Source organism: Corylus avellana, chromosome ca4 (assembly GCF_901000735.1).
Source record: "Corylus avellana chromosome ca4, CavTom2PMs-1.0".
Classification (NCBI taxonomy): domain Eukaryota; kingdom Viridiplantae; phylum Streptophyta; class Magnoliopsida; order Fagales; family Betulaceae; genus Corylus; species Corylus avellana.
Window position 1 is genome coordinate 4802471 of NC_081544.1, and position 24973 is coordinate 4827443.

Sequence of the window (24973 nt, forward strand, 5' to 3'; positions counted from 1 at the left end):
TTTTTGAAGTGGCATCGATGGGACAATTGAACAGTTATTCGTAAATTTTGAAACTCCAAGTGTTTTGAAAATTAAACCCAAAAGTTTATATGCTCTATCTGAGCGTTCTTGACTCTTTGAGATCGACTACGTACTTTGGATATTTTGAAAAAGGGAAAAGTATACTTTATTCCCCCAAAGTTTGGGGTGATTTTCAATTCAACCTCTAATATTTCAATTTTTGCAATACATCCCCAAACTTTTAAATTTTTGCAATTCGACCAATTTTATCTCAAAATTCTCATATTGCCCCTAATTTTTTTTAAAAAAATTCGGGATGGCCGTAGCCACCCCTTTGGCCATCTGGCCTTTTTTGCACCCCCAATTTTTTGTTTTAATAAAAAATCAAAATCAAAATAAAAAATTAGGGGCAATATGAAAATTTTTGGATAAAATTGGTCGAATTGCAAAAATTTAGAAGTTTGGAGAGGTGCGTTGTAAAAATTGAAACATTGGAGATCGAATTAAAAATCGCCACAAACTTTGGGGGGTAAAGTGTAATGATATAAGGAGGACTAAAGTCCTCTTTGAGTTCTTCCAAATGTAATATAATATTTAAAATTACTAATAAATTAAAATTCAATAATGATTATCTCAAATTCAATAATAATTTTAAAAGCCACGTTACAATTTGAAAGACTTAATAAAGACTCTAATCCTCCTTTTATATATATATCAAAGATATTTCATATTTGCCACGTGCTTTGGGCGGGGCATTACATCCCATCATTCACGTCCTTGGACATTCTCATGATCATCTATAAAATAGTTATTACAAGTCCTTTTTTTTTTTTTTTTTTCATCTTAGATTTTCTTCTCACTTTCTGTCAATCGATAGTAGAAAGCTCCACCATATGTAGGTTCGATTAAGTACAAATAAAGAAAACTAATACAAATGAAAATGCGATTGCAAAGGAACCAACGAATATTAAGACAAATATTCCTTATTTTTTGCCATTAATTATTACACATAATGACAATAAAAACATCATATATATTATTAGGATGGCCTGGGGTTAATTTGTACATGTGAAAGATTATGCGTCGTTTCTAAGAAACATCTCTTTCAATTTTATTTTTATTTTTTAACCCTATAGCTTCAAAATGCATGTGCATGCACATGATGGATAATTACTACTCGTCGATCAATAGGTATATAATCATTTAATTAGTATGGACTCTCCCCCTCGTAATTTCCCGGAGGATCATAGCTGCAGATGACAAACATCCAGCTATTTTTGCACTTCACCCTGGCACACCCAAGATACTTTGTGTCACGCCAAACCACCTGGGTGTAGTGGCCACACGACTCACCATCAGCACATTTGTTGGATGCATGGTCATAGAATTTCTTCTCACCTGCCCACATCCTCACTGCATCTGAAGCCTTCAAGTTACCATAACCTTCAGCAATGCATTCTCCATACGGCCCGTTCGAATGCTCCATCTCGCATTTCTCGATCCTCGTGTTAGCCCATTTTCTAGCGTATGCTGCAAGGGAGCTGTTCCAAGTAAGTGGCGGAACACCGACCTCGGCACGTTCCGCATTGTGTCCGTCGAGGAACCGCAGCTGGCCTTGGCCGGTTTTGGCGGCTAGGAGGGAGACATGAGGGAGGGTTAAACCTATCAAGTATATGGCTAGCAAAAACTTTGTCAACCCCATTTCCAAGGCACATCCAGTTTCTAGATATTTCTAGTACTGAAAATGATACATATGGTTTAGGTATTTATAGGGTTTTATGTGCATCAAGTTATTTATAGGAAAGACCCCGTGAATAGTATTTCCCTATTTTTCTCCATTATATTCTCAGTTGGCTATTTCATTGCCAATAATTTTATGTAAATTGAGGTAATTTGTTTTAGTTGATAATACAAAACGGTCGAGTATATTCACTATATAAAGACAATACAGTTAATTATTTCAAGATAATTAACGATTTTTTTTTTTTTTTTTTTTCAAAATTAACGAGTGAACCACGAATGCATGGATATTTTTATCTCTCTTTTATCGGCATGCTGTTTTGTTTGATATATGAGATATGCATGTTCTCTACTTGCACAAAAATATATTTTATAACTATGTGAATTTAGTTTATATCTATATGGAATACTTGAAGGAATGAGATATGGAAAATGAATAAAATTCCTAGGTTATGGAGATGAGATTTTATTTGGTTCGGTATTTGATTTACGTCAATATATAGGCTAAATCCTTAAGGGCTATAATTTACTTTTATTCTTTGATGAAATTTATAATACAAAAGGTTCCTACTTATAGGGAAGTGAAGAGAATACAAAATGGTAACTAGAGATCAAATCAAATATGAATACACTCAAATCGGATTATAGGATATTACATTAATCAAGTCTATGAAATCAAATTCCATAATATATTCTAAATCCCCCCTCCCCCTCAAACTCAAAGTGAAAATTTGTGAAATCTTGAATCTACTTTTTGTTTTGCTGAAGACGACAGTGGTTGTCAGAAACTAGTTGGTGGCCAAAGGCAACATCGATGGGCTTTTAACAACATTAAGTCACAAATGAGCCAAACATTGGACCAAAATCTGACTAGCTATTAGCCAAAACAAAAGCGGATCCGGCTTAAGTGCGGTAGTTCAAAACAACTGCACTGTGCTGTAGCCCAAAACGACCCAGTTTTGGGCAATAAAAAAATAATATTTTTAAAGTAATAATATAAAATAATTAAATATTAATAATTAATAATTAAAAAACTAAAACTATTAAAAAAAAAAAAAAAAAAACTCAACTCACATCATCTCCATCTTCTTGTTGCTCCTCTTCTTCTTCTCCAACTCGTTCGTTTCTTTTATTTTCTCCTTTGCTTTCTTTGAGAGGGAGAGAGAGAGAGAGTTGACGGGAGAGAGACCCAAAGACGGAGAGCACGAGAAGGAGAAGGAGAGATTTTTAGAGAAACAGAGGGTAGAGAGAGACGGAGCTGTGAGAGAAATTGTAGAAAAATTTCTGATTTTTTATTGTTGTTCTTGGCTGGATTTGGGTTTTTCTGTACATTTTTTTTATGCAGCAAGTGTAACAAAGCCGCCTCTCTCCCCCCTTTGGCTGGTATGGGTGGCCGAAACCACCTCCTTGGGGTGGGCCGGCCACCCCAAAACCCAAACTTTTTTTTTTTTTTTTTTTTTTGTTCTGGGGTGGCTGGCAAGGCCAACTCAGAAAAAGACCCACTAATCAGAAACCCAAATCCAGCCACGAACAACAATATTCAGAAATCAAAAATTTTTCTGCAATTTCTCTCACAGCTCCATCTCTCTCTACCCTCTGTTTCTCTAAAAATCTCGCCTTCTCTCCCTCTCGTGCCCTCCGTCTTTGGGTCTCTCTCTCCCTTCAACTCTTTGTCTCTCTCTCCCTCTCAAAGAAAGCAAAGGAGAAATTAAAGAAAAGAAATGAACAAGCTGGGGAAGAAGAAGAGGAGCAACAAGAAGATTGAGATGATGTGAGTTGAGTTTTTTTTTTTTTTTATTAGATTTGGTTTTTTAATATTTTATTTTTTAAGTATTGATTTTTTAATATTTAATTAATTTTATATTATTACTTCAAAAATATTATTTTTTTTATTGCTAAAAAGCGATCCCAAACTAAGTCGTTTTGGGCTACAGCATAGTGCGGTAGTTTTGAACCACCGCACCTAAGCCGAATCCAACAAAAGCCAACAAATGGCTGAAAATGAGGCCAAGTATGGGCCAAATGATTGGGCTAAAAAAAGGTATGGGGGCAACAACAGCACCAACAATAGACCAAAAGACCAAATAACGGGATAAATAAATGGCCAAATATATCTTTTAACAGAGTCAACAAAAACAACTCCCTAGCTTCCCAATGAACCTCCCAGTAGAAAACAGTGCTTCCTCTGAACCTCAAACAGAAGCAAAACCAACTACTTGGAAGCTAGGACTTGTGCTCTTCACAAGAGAAAAGAAAAACGACGGCGTAGAGAGAGAATTACAAAAGTTGCAGTGCTCAGAGAGTTGGTTTTATTGGCAACTCCATCAGTGAACAAGTTTTGAGCCCAAGAAGGAATTGAAACAACAAAAAGGGTTGTAATGCGAACAACCTTTTTTGTGTAAGAAGAGGAAAGGGAGTCACACGGCCATTTCGGATGATAGCTTTGATACCATAAAGAAAATTGTTATATTCAGAAATCAAACTCTGAATACATGTCATTATGCTTGTCAAAGAAATCAAATTGTTGCAATATAAAATAAAAAATAAAACATCAAACAATTAAATTTCATTTTTAATTCACCTTCAAAGTCTTCTCTCGATGTGCTTAAAAGCAGGGAATTGACCAATTTATGTACATCTCACCCACCCACTGTGATTTGTGTTAGGGGCAATGCGTGTTCACATGTTGGTTTCGCGTCGGATATAAGATTATATAAGCCAACATTAACTCGATCCATTTAATTGAATGAGTCAGACCCCTCAACTCTAACCCTCTAATTTCGTATTGGATTCGTGTCAGATTTACAGGAAAAAATTGTTACCCGTAGTGTTGCATGTTAGATTCAGTTTGTGTTGAGGAATGAGTATAAGACTATAAGTCAAACATAACCCAACTCATTAAATTAAACGGATCAGACCTTTCAACTCTCACTTATTAATTTCATATTTGATTCGTATCAGATTCGCAAATCAGTAAGTTATTCTTCCTTGAAAAAAGTAACAACACACTACAAGTCTTCAGCAAATAAGTTGAAACACAATGATACTACATATATAATAGTACCATATCAACAACAAAACAGCAACATCTACCAACAACAGACAAAAAACTAGCAAACAATGAAAACCCCATGCGTCTGTCCCCACACCTGGTACTACAGAACCACAAACTGCAATAGCACAAAGAAAAAAAGAAAAAAAAAACTAAACAAACAGCAGCAAACTACCACATTCTGCAGAAACAACATATTGCAAACAACTCTAAATCATAATCTCCTCTCTAATACTCCAATTCCAGGGACGTCGTGTAAAAAAATTGTCGGCCGTAAAAAGAAGAAGTATAGTGGGTCATAGAGAAACTTATAATATCTTCTCCATTAATATTAATAGTAATATATAGTACATAAACAGGAGCGTCAACATACTCAATAGGTGAGTAATCAGTACAAGTACAACCATTTAGTATGGTCGCTCGCCCTCATAATTTCCTGAAGGAAAATAGTTGCAAGTGACAAACATCCAGCCATTGTGGCACTTGGCCCTGGCACACCCAAGATACTTTGTGTCACGCCAAATCACTTGGGTGTAGTGGCCGCACTCACTGTGAACGCATTTGTTGGATTGATAATTATAGTATGGCTTCTCACTCACCCATGCCTTCACTGCATCTAGAGCGCTTAACTGATCATAGCCTTCAGCAATGCATTCTCCATAATCTTCAGCCAGATAATTTGAATGCTCCAAGTTGCAGTCTGGGATCCTCTTGTTAGCATAAGCTTGAGCATAGGCTGCAAGGGTGTAGTTCCATTTAAGTGGACCAACGCCATGGCCGACCTCCGCACGAGCTCTATTGTGTCCGTCGAGGAAGTCTTGCCGGTCGCTTCGGCCGGCTAGGGATACATGGGTTTGGGTTAAAACGATGAAGCATAGGGCTAGCAGAAACTTGGTGATCATGATCAACCCCATTTTCATGGCAGAGCTTGTGAAAATGGGAGAGACGATTTATGTATTATATAGGCACGAGCTAGTTAAAGGCATTATCTCTCTAGCTATTGGATGCATATATAAATTAAAGAATATATAGTCGTTATCATAATTAACAATAGATTGTTAATAAATAATAAACGAATTGGCGATTTGGGTATACCTTAGGAAAGGACATGAATCAACATAATGGTATCTCGAGCTCCGATTCCATATATATGGAAGCTTCCATGCATGCATGATGCATCCATGCAATTGAAATAGTGGTTGAGGAGGAAAACCCATTATCCACAATTCATCATCTTATCTAATTACCATGGACCGCTGTGCGAGTTGATATTATTGGGCTCGTTTAGTAACACTTTTTAGCAGGACGGAATTGGGGATGACTGGTGTAGGCCATGCCCCCCAACACAAGGAACAGAAAAGAAAAAAAAAAAATTAGAAATTTTTTTTTTTATTGGCCCCTACCCACTAAAATTTTTGGCCTTTGACCTCTACACAGACCAAGGTCTGGCTCCATCCCTGCATTTTAGGGTGTTATAAGTAAAATAATATATATTAACAAACAACTCAAAATACAAAACACTTTATGTTACTATTATCATAAAGTAAAAGAGTAGTGATTTAGTGAACAATGGCGTGCATGAACAGTGTGCACGCCGGTGTTTATATATTATAAAATATTATTAAAATAATATTTAAACAGTAATAAAATAAAATAATATATGAACACCAGCGTGCACATTGTTCATGCACGCCGGTGTTCACTAAATCACTACTTAAAGTAAAAAACCCTCTAAAAGGTTATGTTAAATGAACCCACCAAACATAAACCTCAGCTCCCCTATATGCATGTATCTCCTTTTTCAATGGTCAATGTCTCATTTCTTTATATTTTTTCATCAATCATAGAACATTCGACCGGGAAATTAAGCCAAATCATCGCCGGTAAACATGATACAAAACCTTCGCATGGAAGGGATCTCAATATTGTATAACATTCTTTTTCATAACAAATTGCTAGGCCGAGGAAATTTGTGTCCCTTTAATAATGTCGTGTCCGAAAAGTAAACCGAGGATTGAGGGAGACTGATGAGGTCAACAATTGCAACTTCAAATCAAAGTACATGCTTCTTCTATAGCAGTTAAATCACGTGAACACATGATTTCTGTAATGTTGGTCGGGGCCCAATATTTCACGGGCATCACCATGACTTCAGGCACCATATTAGCTTCAAACTTTACTCCATGTTTAGTTGCGACATTTACTGATAATGATATAAAACTTATAATATTCTTGGATCATCAATCGTGGCAATTTGTGTTTGCGTGTCGAATTCGAATTATAAAGCATCAGTATTAATTAAGTATATATATAGATCAACTATAACCCAACCCATATAATTAAACGGGTCAAGCCTCTCCAGTCTAACCCTCTAATTTTGTATTGGCCGGGTTCGTATCGGGTTTTTGGATGATGTCAAAAATTGTCATCCATTATCTTTATTGTCACGTGTCGGATTCGGGTCATCTCAACTGTCGAAGCATGAGTATAAGATTATATAGGTCAACACTAATTCAACCTATTTAATTAAACGAGTATGACTCATCAACCCTAACTAACACTTTAAAATTTTAGTGTATGGTTATGATCACAATATTAATAATTTGGCTGGAAAGGGAAGTCTCCCTTGTATAAAGGATTCCGTTCTAAAGGGTAAGAAACATTCTAAGCCACAAGGGAAAAGTTGCAGGGTAGGATATATAGAGGGACCCATTGAAGATAAGTACACATCATGGAAGAGGCACAAACACATGGTAACATGTTGGGGCTAAAGTTGTGTGGACCTATGAAGATGGTGAGTGGGGAGGATAAGCACTAGTACTACAAGAAATTTGGTTTTTATCGACGTTAAAAAGTTGCAGCTAAAAGTCTAAATGTCGTTGCAAATGAGGTTTAACGACGACAGTTCAGTGCTACTAATGCACGACGACTTTTATGCCGTTGCAAATAACATTAAAAGTTGTAGAACAAATATAAGAACATGTCGTCCCTAATAATTAATTATCAGCGACAACTTATAGTCATTGTGGATAACAATTCAGACTTGTCAGAGCAGCTTTATCTCCTCTGATCCACCAAGAACAGGGCGCATACAGACTCTGTCCCACTCATTAAGCCTCTGTGATCCAACTTGGGATAGAAAAAGAAACAAAAGATGAATCAGCACAAGTGAAATGCAACCAATTCATGAGAGAGACAGGGTATACTATTCATACGTAGCTGGGTTTGAAAATGAAACAAATCTGAAGAAGAATTTATAATCTGGTTGACAGGATGCAGGAGGACTTAGGAACAAGAAGCAAAACAAGAACATGTTTGCAGAGGTTTTGAACCATGTCTTGAAAGTGAACAGAGTATATATCTAAATTCTCACTAATTTTGTGGTAAGTAGACTAAGAAGCATCTATAAACATTCCCAATTAACTTTTGTGAAGAGTGGCAGAGCCACTAGGGGAGCATTAATAATACTCTCAGGTTGATTTAATTGTTTTATATGAAGTAGTGGAGTAGACACTATAGAATATTATGGGGGTGGTAAAATAGATCCATGGAAGACTAGAATATCAGCTCATTCCAATAACATGGGACAGAGCACACCCAATCTAAAATATGCAAAATGATTCAGACCATTTGGAACAAAAAGATCTTGACCTATGTGGTTCTTCCCAAAATCTATATACCACCACTCTATAAATTCATCTATTTCTATAAGTTTAAACTTTTGAGATAAATAATGAGTTAATATGATATGAGAACCAAACAAGTCCTAAATTCGAACTTTGTCTCAGTCATTTAGTTTTTCTCATTTCAATTAAATATTTCACGTGTTGAACATTACTTATTAAAATAAAATTTGAACTCGCATGTAAGGGAGAATGTTAAGTTTATCTCCTCAAATAAGCTTAAGCTTTTGAGATAAGTTATGATTTAACACCACTAAATCAAGATAAAGTTCACTCTTTCTACATCAACCAAAATAAATAAGTGTACATATTAATAGACATCAACTGCAATAAATAAGCTCACAAGCCATATCTCATCGATGAAAACCAATATTCAGATTAGACCAATTCTAACCCGATCTATTTAATTAAACAGGATAGACATTTCAATCATAATCTGCTAATTTTATATTGGATTTGTTTCGAGTTTATAAGTCATGTCAAAATTTGTCAATCATAGTATCGCGTGTCAGATTCGAATCATATTGAGACATGAGTATAAAACTATATAGTTCAATTTTAACCTAACCCATTTAATTAAACATGTCATATCGCTCGACCCCAACTTGTTAAATTTATATTAGTTTCGTCCAAAAAAATAAAATAAAATTGATGAATAAGTTATTCATTGACAAAACAAACACACTGCAACTCCTCCGCTAAAGAGCTGAAACAAAGTGACACTACAGAAGAAGAGTAACATATCAACTAAACAACTAAAAAAATAGCATCTACCAACAACTAGACAAAACTAGCAAGCAATTATCAAAACCCCATTTGTTTGTCCCCACCCCTGCTGAAGAACCACAAACTGCAACAACAGAAAACAAATAACCAAACAAACAGCAGCAGATACCACATTCTGCAGAAAGAAAACATACAGCAAAGCAAACAACATAAAAACTTATATATAATATCTTCTCCATTAATAATAGTAAATAGTAATCACTTCATTTTCTTCATATCCATATCCAAAGATATATACATTTACATATCCATATCCAAAGAAGTACAACGCATTTAGTATGGTCGCTCGCCATAATAATTTCCTGAAGGAAAATAGTTGCAAGTAACAAACACCCAGCCATTGTTGCACTTGGCCCTGGCGCACCCAAGATACTTTGTGTCACGCCAAATCACCTGGGTGTAGTGGCCGCACTCACTATGAACACATTTGTTTGATTCATAGTCATAATATGGCTTCTCGTCCACCCACGCCTTTACAGCATCTGCTGCACTCAAATCTCCATACCCTTCTGCAAGACATTCTCCTAAAGGCCCATCTGGATCCGATTCCACCATTTCACAATCTGGGATCCTCTCATTAGCATACGTTTGAGCATAGGCTGCAAGGGTTTTGTTCCAGATAAGCGGAGCGATGCCGTGGCCGACCTCAGCTCGAGCTTCATTGTGGCCGTCGAGGAACTCTTGCCGGTCGCGGTTTCCGGCATGGGAGACTTGGGTTATGGTTGAACCAATGAAGCATAGGGCTAGCAAGAACTTGGTGATGAACTCCATTTTCATTGCAGAGCAATTGTGAGAATGGGAGATATGATTTTGGTATATATAGGCACGAGCTAGAGCAATGTGTCTCTGTTTTGGATGCATAGAGATTCATTATAAATTAATTCATCTGCTCTATAGTGGGCAGAAGTTAGATTATTAATAAATAGCAAGCAAAATTGGCAATTTGGTTATATATATGGAAGCTTCCATTCACAATGGTTGAGGGAAAATCTGTTATCTATAATTCATTATCTTATATATCTAATTACCATGGGCGGCTGTTTGAGTTGAGATTGGGCTCATTCGATAACGCTCTTTAGGGTAGCATATATTAATTTGGGAACTTGGCACATACCCAATATAAAATTAGAGGGCTAGAGTTGAAGAATTTAATCCGTTTGATTAAATGAGTCGGGTTAGAGTTAAACTATTTGATCTTATACTTATGTCTTGACACAACCGGAATCTGACACGCGAACACAAATTGCCACCCTTAAAAATTAGGGATAACTTTACTTAGGACTCTTGAACTACCACTCGTTTTGAGAAGACCCCCTAAATTTTTTAAAATCTCAATTTTACCCCCGCCGAATTTTTGTTTTATTTTTTTTAATTTTCAATTTGAAATTAACCTTAAATTTGGAGTTTTATAAAAGTTTTAGGGGTATAAAGGTCATTTTATCACTTTTTATGTTCAAAAACTGATGGATGGGGATATATTGCATGAAATTGAGAAGTTTTAAAATTTAGAGGTCTTTTCTAATCGTAAGTCCTTTATGAAGTTTCTCCTAAAAACTACCTTTACCTATATGTTACATCATAGTCAAAAAGCTAAAACACCCTCTAAAAAGTTTTGTTAAACGAACCCGCCAAACATAAACCCGGGCTCCCCTATCTCCCCTATCTATATTTCCTCTTGCATAAATACTTAATTAATGTCTCATCTCTCTATATATTTTTATAAATTTATAAAACATTAGACCCCCCAATCATGGCCTATAATACGAAACCTTCACATGGAAGGGCATCCTCAATATTGTACAAGTATTTTTTTTTATCATAACACTTTGGTAGGCCGAGGAAATTTCTGTCCTGTCAATATTGTTGTGTCCAAAACGTAAACCGAAAATTGAGGGAGACTGACCATGACAACAATTGCCGCTGAGAATCAAAAGTCATGCTTCTAACAGTTATATCACGTGAACACATTAATCTCAGCAATGTTGGATGGGGCCAATCTTAATTATTTCACGGGCAGCACCATAACTTCAATATTTTCTCCATGTTTAATTGCCACATTTACTGATAATGATATAATTTGGCTGTGTTTTTAAGGTTGTGTTTGGAATTGCAGTTTTAATAAATGCGACTTTAAAATTTTTTTTTTTTTAAATTGTGTTTTTGAAATTGCTACTTTTTAAAATCGCAAAGACGTTTGATAAAATACGTTAAAAAATATTTTTTATTAGATATTTGTTATGCAAAATCATGATTTTGGTTTAAATTTGCGTTTTTTCAAATAAGCATCCACTAGCCTGCTTATAGAAATTACAGATTTCTTTCCTGTTTTAAATTAGGTGCTTTTTAAATCGATATCTCAAACGCTTTACGCTTTGCGATATCTTTTAGAAACGCAAATTATTCTTGCGAAATCATAATTAGAAACGCACCGCAAATCTCATTAAGTTTGTATGCTTAAATGGTACAATTCAATCATGCTTGAGTTGTGTGGTTATGATCACAATATTAATGATTTGGCTGAAAAAGAAAGTGTCCCTTGCATAGAGGATTCTGTCCTAAAGGGGAAGAAAGAATATGGGCCACAAGGGAAAAGTTATAGCTCAGATCTGGATGTGAGACAAACACATGTGATAAAAAGGGTTTGTGGACCCATGAAGATGATGATGATGAGGGGAAGAAATATGACAGAATTTTAAATTAGCATCCATGGAGATTTAGGAACAGTGGAGGATAACGGCCAAGAAGAAGGATTTGGAAGAATCAGAGAGAAGAATGGTGCCAACAAAAATCAGGTAATATCAAAAGTTGGAAAAAGGATGGCTCCAAGGGGTGGATCATCGCAAGATGTTCCTATGGAGAGCATGTAGCGAGTGACCTTTTACCAACCAAGGAGAATCTTCTGAAAAATAGGTATTGTAAATGAATCTTCTTGTCCTATTTGTGGCCTAGATAGGCTAGATAATATATAGAAACATCATATTATATGGAGATGTCATCATGTGTAGAGTGTTTGTTGGAAAAATGGTTCAGAATAGAGTTATTGTAGTGGATTAGGTTAGGGAGGAGATGTTAGTCAGATGTACGTACCATTGAGAAATATGAACTTGAATGTTACACTTGGGAGGTCAAAAGGTAAACCTTTTTTTTCCTGCAAACGAGGTAGCTTTTTCTTTCACCGCACTGCATGCAGATTGAAACTTGTGGGGAAAAGTGTGAGAACTCACGGCATCTGCGGGCGATTTTTCACCCAACAGATTGGCCGCATAATCAGTAGTCGATGGAAGAAAAAGAGTTACCTACTCTTTTGAGGCTTTTATTCTTTTGACCGTTAATCTATATATGTCAATTCAAATGTGTATGTGGAATAGGTGAGGATGATGAATTCATGATGTCAAGTTGATTGTCATAAAGTAAAAAAGCATTGCTCCTCTTAACCAACTCTCGTGTGGTGTAAACTTGATGTATTTCCATATATAATATTCAAGCCACCTAAACAATTGAAAAGCCCACATTGCTTTTCACAAATGGATCTTCTCATAAAACCTTTAAGTCGACAGCCCATTCTCCCAAGCCCAACAACTCACTCCAGCAACCCACCACGACAAAACCCATGAGCCCAACCCCTTAACTCTACCCTTTAGGACCTTGCCCAATCAAGTAATGTTAGAAATTACATTTTTATCACACAATGTTAATGTGGTTGGTTAAGACTGCCTCATTAATATTATGGAATAAAAATATAGTATATAACATTACTCACATTATCCATCACATTAGAGCCGACTCTTCCACTAGCCTAAGGCACTCCCACTCGAACAAGATGCTATAAGAAGTTTGTAAAACATGGCAGAAGGCCCCATTGAGACATGTTTGCTAAAATATGAATAAAAATAAATAAAAAAATAAAAGAAGGCTTTACTAAATGATTAACCTTATGTGGCGGTGGTCATTATCTCTTTGGTTCGTCTTTATTAAAAAAAAAAAATACAAATCCAAAATATAGTAGATATTATCACATTAGTCCAATGGTATAAGAATGAATGCAAAATACGTATTTATAATTATTCATTGGATGGTGGTGAAGACATCTCACCAGAGGGCATATGTGCGTCGTCCGGCCACCAAACCAATAGAAGAGGTGTAGGTCACTCGTTGGCCTAATGATAGAGAGCGAGACTCAAGAGTGAGTTGTCCCACCAACACACACCCATTAGTTATGTGTATGAGAGGTCACAACTCACACCCTCCACCAATGGGCGGAGAGGACAGTGGAGCAACCCCAACCCTTCTCTATTGGTATTGGATTCATACACAATTTTCCACCACACTATTTCACTATCCAACTCACCATTCTTTTTTTAAAATCTTCCTTGCATAATTGCATTACATCACTGACATTTGTTTTGCTCATTGGTGTGGGGTAAAATTTTAAAAAATAATTTAAAGTATAGCAAATTAATATTATCTCTTAGAACAAATTAATATTATCTCATAATCTCATAGAACAGAAAAATTTAAAAAATTTTGGGTACTATCTCAGTTCACGACTTCGCGTGACATAAAACGGTTACCAATGGCCTTGTAAGTTGTAAGAGATTGGAGGAAGAAAGAGGTAAAAGTGGGAGAAAGAGAGGAGGACAATGTCGATTGGGTGGTGATGGGTGGCAACAGCTTGTAGAAGAGACGGTGCTCGTGCTGACCATCAACGTTTACCAATGGCCTTGTAAAAGTTGTAATTTAATGGGTATTTCACCTCTTTCCCACGATACAAATCTTGGGTTTAACTCCTGTTTTTTTTTGTCCATTTCCTATATATTTTCTGATTTTATTTATACCCACATAAATTTTTTACCCGTATGCAGATTCCAGACATGAAATTCTTTATTGACATAATGGACAATTTCCCTGGTTGGAACTAGGGCCCTGTTAGCTTTCATGGCTTCAACCTCAGAGCAAACAACTTGTGAGACTATGAACAGGTAATGGGAATGGATGATGACTTTTAGCTAAAATCATGCGGACTCTTAATGAAATCTAGGACTTTGGGGGTACTAAATATTCATGCTTTTAAATGCCTATATTTGCTTGGAATCAATTGCTTTCAAAATAAAGATAGTTGCTTCAGAACTGCTGACCAATTGGTCAGCACCCCATTCTTTGGGGTAGTACAGTTTCAAGTTGCTTGGAATCAATTGCTTTCAAAAGGAAGGTAGTTATTTCCAAATTGTTAAACAATTAGAACCTCAATCTTTTGGGTAGTTCAGTTTCTTCTTAGATGTCAGAAAGTATTAACTATCAAATAGCTTAAAGCTATATATTTGTATTTATATGGCCTATGCACAAGCTGAACTGGTCTTCATATTACCAATTTTTGTCTTCTTAGCAACCATGCATGCTTATGTCTTTATTTCACCCTTTTTTTTTTTTTTTTGCATTTAAATATAGTGAAAAATATGCTGATGTCAACTGGGATGAACTTGGATTTAGTCCAATTCCAACGGATTACATGTTTGTGATGAAATGCTCTGAAGGAGAAAACTTTTTACAAGGAAATCTCACTCCCTTTGGGAACATTGAGCTGAGCCCATCTGCCACAATCTTAAACACTGGACAGGTGAGCAGCAAGTGACAATTAATGAGAAGCATAGATATGACCAACTTCAACTGATCACAAATGCAATTCATGAATGTCTTTAGGGAATTTTTGAAGGTCTTAAGGCGTACAGGAGAGAAGACGATCGTATCACGCTCTTCCGGCCTGAACAGAATGCTATCCGCATGAAGATGGGTGCAGAGAGAATGTGTATGCCATCACCATCTACCGAGCAATTTGTTGATGCTGTAAAGCAAACGGTCCTCGCCAACAAGCGTTGGGTATTCATCCCAACTACCGCCTATCTCCCCTACTGTTTAGTGTGCTTTTCTTAGTGCTAAAATGTATATGTTTCGAATTTGGACATATATAGGTGCCGCCTCCAGGAAAAGGTTCACTGTATGTGAGGCCTTTGCTCATGGGAAGTGGATCTGCTATTGGCGTTGTGCCAGCACCAGAATACACATTCCTAATATACACTTCTCCGGTTGGCAACTATTATAAGGTGGGTTGTGCTGTCTGAGGAGATTTGAACCCGGGAAGAGTGATAGAAAAATTGTCATTGCAATAGCTCTGTTAGTTACATTGGAAAATAAAGTCATATGAAAGTGCCTTTATTTGTGTATTCTTAATCTTCAAAGCCATATTATTGGGGAACTCATGATGTTATTTTATACTGACATGCCTAGCAAGTCCTTGCTTCCCAAAAATACTGACAACCCAAGTATAAAGGAGACCACAGGAATGCTTAGAGTTTTCGTAAAGAACATACACATTCAAAGTGCTTCACTTGATTTCATTTTCCTCAGTATATATGTAGTTATAATTTTCTTCAACACATACTTTTGTCTATATAATATAGGGTGACACATCTCTAAATGTGATTGTTGAGGAGAAGTTTCGTCGAGCTATCCCTAGTGGAGCTGGAGGTGTCAAGGCAATCACCAACTATGCACCGGTAAGCATAACTTTGTGGTAGTTGCTTTGCTACGAAAACAGAATCAACAATATGTTATTTCTTGACTTGTTTAATGAAAAGATTAGTTTTTAATGAGTGCTTAGAATTTTTGTTGAACAGGTTGTTCTATGATGGCGAAAAATCTTGTTTTTCAATCACAAGTATTAGGACCTACTTGTAAATAAAAAAATTTAGAAGAAAAAGATCAATCATAATTTGTTGCGCAACTCTTTCTTTTTTCTCCTTAAGATACTGGACTGGCTAAACTGTATACCACATGATGTTTATGTAGGAATTTGGGACAAATGGGAATTAAGTATGATTGGAAAAGTTGAAATTTATATCGGACACATGGGTTACAAATGCTGTATATTATTTCAACTACCCAAAAAAGAAGTATAAAAGTCATTTTTTCTTAATATGCTTTTGGAAACACCATTAAACATGGTAAAAAAAGCTTTGCAAGGATAAGAAATTAGCATTTCTCTTATTTTTTTGTGGGTTCTTTTGCTCAGATACATCTCTAAGCTTATCATCTTCTGCATAAAATAAAGCAAATGCAATTTTGCCAAAGTTATCATATGGCTTCTTTAGTCAGGGGCGGAACCACCCTCTAGGTTGGGGGGCACCAAAGCCCCGCCCCGGCCACCCTCCCCTTCCCTTTAAAACTCTATTTCCGCCCCTGTCCGTCGTCCCTTTTTTCTTTTTTTGTGCTTGTCTTAATTTGTATTTGATATTATAAAACAATTGTGCTTTTCTTCATAGATTTTCCAAGCAGTTACTCAAGCAAAGACCAAAGGATTCTCCGATGTCTTATTCCTAGATGCGAAGACTGGAAGAAATGTTGAGGAGCTTTCTTTATGTAACATTTTCATTGTGAAGGTATTGTTACTTGCTGTTGTTACAGAGATTGACAACTAATTAATTATCCAAATTAATTTCATGTAAGAATCATTAAAGCTATCCTTTAGCTTCAGTAAATAAATATTGAGGAGCTTTTGGTTGCTTGCATAGGAAGAATTTAAGCATTTTTTAAATACTAGATAATCCAAATTGGATTTTTCTCAAGTATAAAATGATTGTCCTTTTTTGCATTATAAGAGGATGAACCCAGTTATTATGTAGAACAGAGTTCAGTATTTAGTTACTCAAAAGATTTCTCTTGCAACATTCATAACATCTTACTTCTGTCTGAAACTTTTCAATCCACATCACCTCTCTGTTGTAGGGTAATGTTATTTCAACTCCTGCTATGCTAGGAACTATTTTGCCAGGAGTTACACGAAAAAGCATCATTGACATTGCCCTTGATTCTTGTTACCAGGTGATCATTTTGTTAGGTGTGACTTGCCACCCATCACACGTGGGCTCCACTAGTTCTCTACTCCTTTTGGGTTTAGGAGACTTTTGTCCAAGTTTGATTTGGAGTCCTTCTCCTATGTGTAATTGGACTCCTTGTTTGATTTATAGTAGGAGTCCTAGACCAACATGTAAAATGAGAGTTAAGCTTCTATATAAGGAACAAAGTACAAGGTGAATTTGTGTGTGTGCAAAAACGTGAAGCACCAAAGAGAGGAGAAAAAAGAGAGAATTTAAGAGAAGGAGGTACAAGGGCAGCAAGGGTGTTTTCTTCTTGGTAGTTTTTGGGGGAGCCAAAAACAAGTGATTAGAAGAAAAAGGTGCTACAGAGTGAGAGAAGAAAATAGAGATCAGCCGCCATCTGTTCCAGTAAAAGAAGAGTTTGTACATCTGTCTTTTGTATTCTATTTTAGGAATAATCTCTCTTGTGTGACAGTGAGATTTGAGTGTATTGAGGCTTTGGGATCTGAGTGATTTTCTTTCTACTATTTTTGTACTCCATCTTTTGATAGTGGATTTTCTCTGGATCGTCTCCGCCAGTGGATGTAGGCTTGTTAAGCCGAACCACTTAAATCTTTGTGTCGTGTGTGATTGCTTATCTTTATTATTCCGCATTCTTTTATTTTTCGCATCTCACGGGTCTTGGGAAATAGGATTAATTTCCTAACAACTGGTATCAAAGCTGTTGGTTCGAGTGGGAGCGATGGCAGGTGAAGAAGGAAAGATGGGAATCGAGAAGTTCGACGGCAAAGATTTTGGGTTTTGGAAGGTACAAATTGAAGATATTCTTTATGGGAAAGATCTTCATCAACCTCTTTTGGAAGAACAACCCGACGACATGGATGATAGCGAGTGGGCTCTTCTTGATCGTAAAGCCCTGGCAGTTATCAGGTTATCATTGTCAAAATCAGTTGCGCACAACGTTGTATAGGAGAAGACCACAGCAAGTCTAATGGCGGCCTTGTCAAGCATGTATGAGAAGCCGTCGGCTAACAACAAGGTGCATCTGATGAAGAAATTGTTCAACCTAAAGATGGCGGAAGGAGCTTCGGTGGCACATCATCTCAATGAGTTCAACACCATCACAAATCAATTGTCCTCGGTGGAAATTAATTTTGATGATGAGGTTCGTGCGTTGGCATCTTTGCCCAATAGCTGGGAAGCAGTGAGGATGGCTGTGAGTAACTCTGTAGGAAAGAGTAAACTAAGCTATGAAGACGTCAGGGATTTGATTCTCAGTGAAGAGGTTCGCAGAAAAGATGCGGGTGAAGCCTCTTGTTCTGGTGCTGCTTTAAACCTCGAGACTCGGGGCAGAGGACAAGATAGAAACTCTGGTCAAGGCAGATCAAATTCCAGAAAAGGGAGAAGCAAATTCAGATTCGGCCAACAACCTGAGTGTTGGAACTGTGGCAAGACTGGCCACTACAAGAAGAATTGCAGGGAACTGCGGAAGGAGACTGAGAATGATTATGCAAACGTAGTGACAGAAGAAGTATATGATGCCCTACTTCTTTCTGTTGACAGTCCCCTTGATTCTTGGGTCTTAGACTCAGGAGTATCTTTTCATACGACAGCGATCCGTGAAATTCTCGAGAACTATATTGGTGGAGATTTCGGGAAGGTGTATTTGGCTGACGGAACGGCGCTGGATGTTGTGGGCTTAGGCGATGTTCGCATTAGAGTTCACAATGACTCGGTATGGAAGTTGCAGAAGGTCAGGCATGTTCCGGAACTGAAGAAGAATCTGATCTCAGTGGGACAGCTTGATGAGGAAGGGCATTCAATTCATTTCCACGGTGGAAAGTGGAAGGTCAGCAAGGGAGCTAGGATTTTGGCTCGTGGTCATAAGACAGGTACTCTCTATATGACGACGAACAACAAGGATACAGTTGCTGTTGCAGATACGGATGCTGACTCAAAACTATGGCACCTAAGGCTTGGGCACATGAGCGAGAAAGAGATGAAGGTACTTATGTCAAAAGGGAAACTACTGGGGTTAAAGTCAGTTGAGTCTGATTTGTGTGAAGGCTGCATCCTAGGGAAGCAGAAGAAGGTGAGTTTCGCGGAAGTTGGCAAAGCACCTAAGCTTGGAAAGCTGGAGCTGGTACACACGGATTTGTGGGGTCCAGCACCAGTGGCATCTCTTGGAGGCTCGCGGTATTACATCACATTTATTGATGATTCAAGCAGGAAGGTATGGGTTTATTTCTTGAAAAGTAAATCTGATGTATTTGAGACTTTTAAGAAATGGAAGGCCATGGTTGAGATTGAAACGGGCTTGAAGCTCAAGCGTTTGAGATCAAACAATGGAGGAGAATACGAAGACAGGGGGTTTAAACAGTTTTGTGCAGTGAATGGGATTAGAATGGAGAAAGCTATCCCGAGAACGCCGCAGCAGAATGGCGTGGCTGAGTGCATGAACAAGACTCTCAATGAGCGTGCCAGGAGTATGAGATTGCATGCTGGGTTACCAAAGACTTTCTAGGCTGATGCAGTGAGCACTGCTGCATACCTGATAAATAGGGAGTCTTCCGTTCCCCTGAGCTATAGACTACCGGAAGAAGTCTGGAGTGGAAAAGAGGTAAATCTTTCACATCTGAAAGTTTTTGGTTGTGCTTCGTATGTCCATGATGAGTCTGATTCTCAGAGTAAACTAGATGCTAAATCTAGAAAGTGTTTCTTCATTGAATATGGAGATGAGGCCTTCGGTTATCGATTTTGGGATGATCAAAATCGGAAGATCATTAGAAGTCGGAATGTGACTTTTAATGAGTATGCTATGTACAAGGATGGGTCAAGTGCAGAACCTGAAGTTACAGAACAGGAACCGAAGAAGTCTGAGTTTGTTAACTTAGATGATCTTTCTGAAAGTACAGTGCAGAAAGAGAAACAATTCGTGGAGGTGGAGCTTAATGAACAGTGTTCACTCACGAATGAATGTGATGACAGAGATTCTTCAAGAAACTTACAGCACCGGGAGGAGTCTTATTCTTTAGCAAGAGGCAAAGAGAAACGTGATCGAAAAGCAACAAAGAGGTATGGCTTTGAGGATATGGTTTCTTTTGCTCTAGCAGCTAGTAGTGGAGATCCATCATCTGTTCAAGATGGTATGCTGAAAGAGGTGGAGTTACTATGGAAAGGTAAAGCTTGGGAATCAGCAGGATTACCCAAGGGAAAGAAGACTAAAGGGTGCAGATGGGTCTACAGGAAGAAAGAGTCATCGGATAAAGCTGTACGGTCGACGGGACAGATAGGGAGGCATGGTGTTATGTCTAAATCAGGTCCTATGCTCAAGTTCAAGAGACGCTTGGACTTGAGGGACACTTGTTGAGTGTGATTGCCCTTGGGGGCTGAGGCGGAGACACTCGGAGGAGACACGTTTTGGTAGACTTGATGGGATTCAAGTCAAGGTGGAGATTGTTAGGTGTGACTTGCCACCCATCACACGTGGGCCCCACTAGTTCTCTACTCCTTTTGGGTTTAGGAGACTTTTGTCCAAGTTTGATTTGGAGTCCTTCTCCTGTGTAATTGGACCCCTTGTTTGATTTATAGTAGGAGTCCTAGACCAACATGTAAAAGGAGAGTTAAGCTTCTATATAAGGAACAAAGCACAAGGTGAATTTGTGTGTGTGCAAAAACGTGAAGCACCAAAGAGAGGAGAAAAAAGAGAGAATTTGAGAGAAGGAGGTACAAGGGCAGCAAGGGTGTTTTCTTCTTGGTAGTTTTTGGGGGAGCCAAAAACAAGTGATTAGAAGAAAAAGGTGCTACAGAGTGAGAGAAGAAAATAGAGATCAGCCGCCATCTGTTCCAGCAAAAAAAGAGTTTGTACATCTGTCTTTTGTATTCTATTTTAGGAATAATCTCTCTTGTGTGATAGTGAGATTTGAGTGTATTGGGGCTTTGGGATCTGAGTGATTTTCTTTCTACTATTTTTGTACTCCATCTTTTGATAGTGGATTTTCTCTGGATCGTCTCCGCCAGTGGATGTAAGCTTGTTAAGCCGAACCACTTAAATCTTTGTGTCGTGTGTGATTGTTTATCTTTATTATTCCGCATTCTTTTATTTTTCGCATCTCACGGGTCTTGGGAAATAGGATTAATTTCCTAACACATTTTTCATCTTTAGTAAGCCAATCGATATTCTTAATTCATTATTATGATCGAAATTCGCACTCGTTCGTAAGCTTTTCAATAGTATATTTGTCATTCACTTTATAGTAACGCGACAATGAACCCATATTTATGAAGGGTATTTATGCAATTTGAAAATAGAAAGTCAAGTACTACTAGTTTAACATATGTTGTATTTTGAATTTGAATGTGAATTTCAATCTAATATAATAGATTTATTTAACCCCATGATTTGTTTGTAACAATTAATCTCTTGATTTACTCATTCTAATATAGAAATCTAGTTGGGCCAAAATTATTATGATCTAGCATATGAATGTCAATGCTAAAAGCTTACAAAAATCTGCTACCAAGTTTGAAAATTGTTTGGCACTAACAATTTGGTAACCCTTCTGATCAGGTGGAGGAACGTGTTATTCCAGTTGAGGACTTGATGGATGCTGATGAAGTTTTCTGTACAGGAACTGCAGTGGTCGTCAACTCCGTTGGTAGTATAACTTACCAGGGTAAAAGGTACATCCATGTCTATGCATTGTCCTTTCAATGAAATCATAGATTAAAATGGTGATCTTGTTTAGTTCTTCTGGGGACTCTTAATTGTAGCTGATTATATCAATGTAGGGTTGAATATAAAACTGGAGTGGAATCAGTGTCCCAGAAACTTTATGCAACGCTAACGGGAATTCAGATGGGTCGTATTGAGGACAAGATGGGATGGACTGTCGAGGTGGATTGAGCTTCAATCGTTAAATACAGTTTGTGTTGGAAGTTGGTGGACTTGCATACACTCACAAACACACGAGTGGACCTACATTTATTTGTTATTTAGGGTAACTTCACTTTAGACTCCTGAATTACCGCACGATTTGACAAGCCTCTTTCCAAATTTCAAAACCTCTCAATTTGAATCCCTGATTTCAATTGCAGTAAATTTGAACCCCTCCGTCAGATTTAATTGTTAACTTCTAACGACAATACCTAAAAAGACCAAAATATCACTGATTTTTTTTTTTTTACTTTATTTATTATTATTATTTTTTAATTTGGAATCAAGAGTAAATTTAAAATTTTATAAAAAAAGTTAGGGGTATAAACGTCATTATCTCACTTAATATTAATTATATATAACTTAAATAAACTCTCACATTTACTCCATGCATGTTTATTAAATAAAGTTGATGCAATATAATCGTGTGTTCGTGTGTATAGCTTTCTCACAGGTAAACAATTCTGCAAATGGTTGTTTCTACAGAGTCTCTGGCAAAGCCTATCTCTTTCCCACTTGCTCTTTGCAGATGGCCTTAAAAGCAAATGCCAAGGAAGCCTCTTCTATCCTCTCATGCCTCAACGAGTACTCTCTCTAGTCTTGCCAAAAGGTGAATTTTGAAAAGTCTGCCATTCTCTTTAGCAAGAGCACCAAACCAATTGCCCAAGCAGAAATCACCCCCATCCTTGGCCTCAAGCTTATCCTTCCAAAAGCCAAATACTTGGGGATCCCCTTATTCATCCAAAAAAAAAAAAAAAAAACTCAAAGAATCCTGGAGGAGATAAAGGAAATAATTTCGGTGTGCGATACCAAAAAAGAAATCGCACACCGAAACGACCAGTAATGGGATTCCCATTTTTTCTGCACATATCGTACGTGTATTTGCCTGAACCATAGATGAGAGATCTAAGAAACAATTTTGTTAATCCGTAATGAAAGCAATAGATGTGAAAGAGAAACTCTGTGATCAATTCACAAAATCAACACCTGCGATGATAAAGAAAGCTGGCAATATTATTGATGGCAAACACTGATTTATCTGAATTTATAGTGAAACCTTAAACCTACAAAAGGGTAAAATCTTCTAAAAATTGAAATAAAACATAAGAAGCAAGAAAAATGCATTTACTAAATACAATGAATGCATTATAATTTGGGCCCCTTTCTTTTTCTTTTTTTTTTTCTTCTTGTTCTTGTAACTAGGTCGTATGAGTGTTCCAGAAAGAATACAAAAGAAAATATTCCAAGTTTTCATCAATTATATATTGAAGGAAAGTAATCTATGTTTTCCCGTACAAGATTATTTTCTGAAGTTATATTTGTCTCTTGGTTTGTGGACAAAGTTTCCTTCCCACTAAGTTCGAATAAACTTCTTCAAACCTAATCTATAAAATAGCATGTGATTCTCACATAAATTAGCTTGTATTATGAAAATGTCATACCAAATGATTAGGAGTGAAAATGCGGTTATGGTTAGCGGTTAACCGTAACCGTTTAGGTAGTTAGTAAGTTTCACTAACTGTCTATGCAGTTAGCCGTTAATAACCTATTAACCGTTAACCCTTTTTTAATAAAATAAAATAAATTAAATTAAATTAAAAGGTTAATTTTTTTTTAAAAAAAAAAAAAACAAAACTAAACAAAATGATGTCGTTTTTATGGTAATGTGATAATACCCTACTACATACGATATCATTTCTAAATTTTTATATATATTTAAACACAAAAACGACGTCATTTCATATATATATATATATATATATATATATATATATAAAGGCGGTTAACAATTTTTCCTAACTGCCTTCAAAAGCAGTTAACGGTTAGTGGTTTCACCCCTACAAATGATGATGCAATAAATCACGTGATGCTTCTTCACTATTTCACAGAGAAACATAACGAAAATTATCAAAAATTGTAAGTTTGATACATTAAATTAAGAGTTTTTAAACTTTGTGGGAGTAATTGCAAAAGTAATGAAAGTTCAGAAGGTTAAATGAATTTTTCCCTATGTTTTAACAAATACTGATCCAAGAATTGGCTAGAACTATCATATCATCAGTTATCACCATCGTGAGACAACTGTAACATAAAAATATAGTTTATACTTTCTAGCATTAATCAAACATTAATAGATTGAGTTGTTGATTTATTTTGAACATTAAATCAAAGAATAACATAATTATTTAAATTAAAGATACAGATAGCGGTGCAAAGGCGGTTACGGTTAGCGGTTAGTGGCAATAACCGCTAACCGTAACCGCCTTAGCGGTTAGTAGATTTTATTAACCGCAACCGCTAACCGCCTAGCGGTTAACGGTTAGCGGTTAACCGCCGGTTAGCGGTTAGCGAAATAGATAACCGCCCGCTAACCGCTTTTTTAAAATTGGGCTTTTTTTTTGGCTTTTTGGGCTTTCTTTAGGGCTTTTTAGACTTATTTTTTTGGGCTTTTTTTTACCCTCATTTTTTTTTTCTTGTATTTTTAATATCTTCTTAGGCCCAATTGCTATAAAAAGAGCCCATATTGAAAAATAAAAAATATTTGACCTAAAATTTACATTTACTTATACTTTAAAAAAATTTCCTTAAATATTAAATCATAACCGGTTAATTATTTAAATTCTTATCATATTTACTTATAATCTTTTTTCTTTGAATTGAACTTAATATCTAATGGTAAATGGTAATGTTCAAATTCCTAAATCCTAAATTCCTAAAGTATCTAATAATGCTTTAATTAAATTGTAGACTTGTAGTTATAAGTAATATATTGTTTAATTCAATTGAATCAATTGTGATTATCATTATACATGAATCATATGATTAACTTGTAGACTTATGACTTATGAGTTATGTCATATTATATATGTATTATTTATTATTATATAATCATATGATTTAATGA

At 36.5% G+C, this 24973-nt stretch overlaps 4 protein-coding genes across 7 annotated transcripts; 1 reads left to right on the top strand and 3 right to left on the bottom strand.

The window, feature by feature from the left end:
- Positions 1 to 1207: 1207 nt before the first annotated feature.
- Positions 1208 to 1702, bottom strand: LOC132179879 (pathogenesis-related protein 1A-like). The gene has a single exon (XM_059592670.1). The coding sequence runs from the start codon at positions 1700 to 1702 to the stop codon at positions 1208 to 1210; it is 495 nt and encodes a 164-aa protein (XP_059448653.1).
- Positions 1703 to 5097: 3395 nt separating this feature from the next.
- Positions 5098 to 5791, bottom strand: LOC132179105 (pathogenesis-related leaf protein 4-like). Its single transcript, XM_059591746.1, has one exon. It carries the CDS (start codon positions 5710 to 5712, stop codon positions 5200 to 5202), a length of 513 nt encoding a protein of 170 aa, XP_059447729.1. The 5' UTR covers positions 5713 to 5791; the 3' UTR covers positions 5098 to 5199.
- Positions 5792 to 9414: 3623 nt separating this feature from the next.
- On the bottom strand, positions 9415 to 10144 carry LOC132179108 (basic form of pathogenesis-related protein 1-like). The gene has a single exon (XM_059591749.1). The coding sequence runs from the start codon at positions 10120 to 10122 to the stop codon at positions 9535 to 9537; it is 588 nt and encodes a 195-aa protein (XP_059447732.1). The 5' UTR covers positions 10123 to 10144; the 3' UTR covers positions 9415 to 9534.
- Positions 10145 to 11959: 1815 nt separating this feature from the next.
- LOC132178681 (branched-chain-amino-acid aminotransferase 6-like) lies at positions 11960 to 22172 on the top strand. Of its 4 annotated transcripts, none has more exons than XM_059591174.1 (11): positions 11960 to 12171; positions 13802 to 14005; positions 14124 to 14240; positions 14707 to 14875; positions 14959 to 15135; positions 15228 to 15359; positions 15717 to 15812; positions 16578 to 16694; positions 17041 to 17136; positions 21703 to 21815; positions 21924 to 22172. In XM_059591174.1, the coding sequence occupies exons 3-11, from the start codon at positions 14197 to 14199 to the stop codon at positions 22036 to 22038; spliced, it is 1059 nt and encodes a 352-aa protein (XP_059447157.1). In that variant the 5' UTR covers positions 11960 to 12171; positions 13802 to 14005; positions 14124 to 14196; the 3' UTR covers positions 22039 to 22172. The 4 variants fall into 4 exon arrangements, with proteins under 4 accessions (XP_059447157.1, XP_059447158.1, XP_059447159.1 ...); XM_059591175.1 differs by having other exon boundaries at positions 13857 to 14005; XM_059591176.1 differs by lacking the exon at positions 13802 to 14005.
- Positions 22173 to 24973: the final 2801 nt, after the last annotated feature.

What these genes read in the sequence shown, in the direction of transcription:
- LOC132179879 (XM_059592670.1), bottom strand. Translation starts at nt 1,702, where the DNA reads ATGGGGTTGACAAAGTTTTTGCTAGCCATATACTTGATAGGTTTAACC.
- LOC132179105 (XM_059591746.1), bottom strand. Translation starts at nt 5,712, where the DNA reads ATGAAAATGGGGTTGATCATGATCACCAAGTTTCTGCTAGCCCTATGC.
- LOC132179108 (XM_059591749.1), bottom strand. Translation starts at nt 10,122, where the DNA reads ATGCATCCAAAACAGAGACACATTGCTCTAGCTCGTGCCTATATATAC.
- LOC132178681 (XM_059591174.1), top strand. Translation starts at nt 14,197, where the DNA reads ATGGCTTCAACCTCAGAGCAAACAACTTGTGAGACTATGAACAG. An exon ending in CAATCTTAAACACTGGACAG is followed by an intron (nt 14,876 to 14,958) that starts GTGAGCAGCAAG and finishes GAATGTCTTTAG; the next exon opens with GGAATTTTTGAAGGTCTTAA. An exon ending in ATAACTTACCAGGGTAAAAG is followed by an intron (nt 21,816 to 21,923) that starts GTACATCCATGT and finishes ATATCAATGTAG; the next exon opens with GGTTGAATATAAAACTGGAG.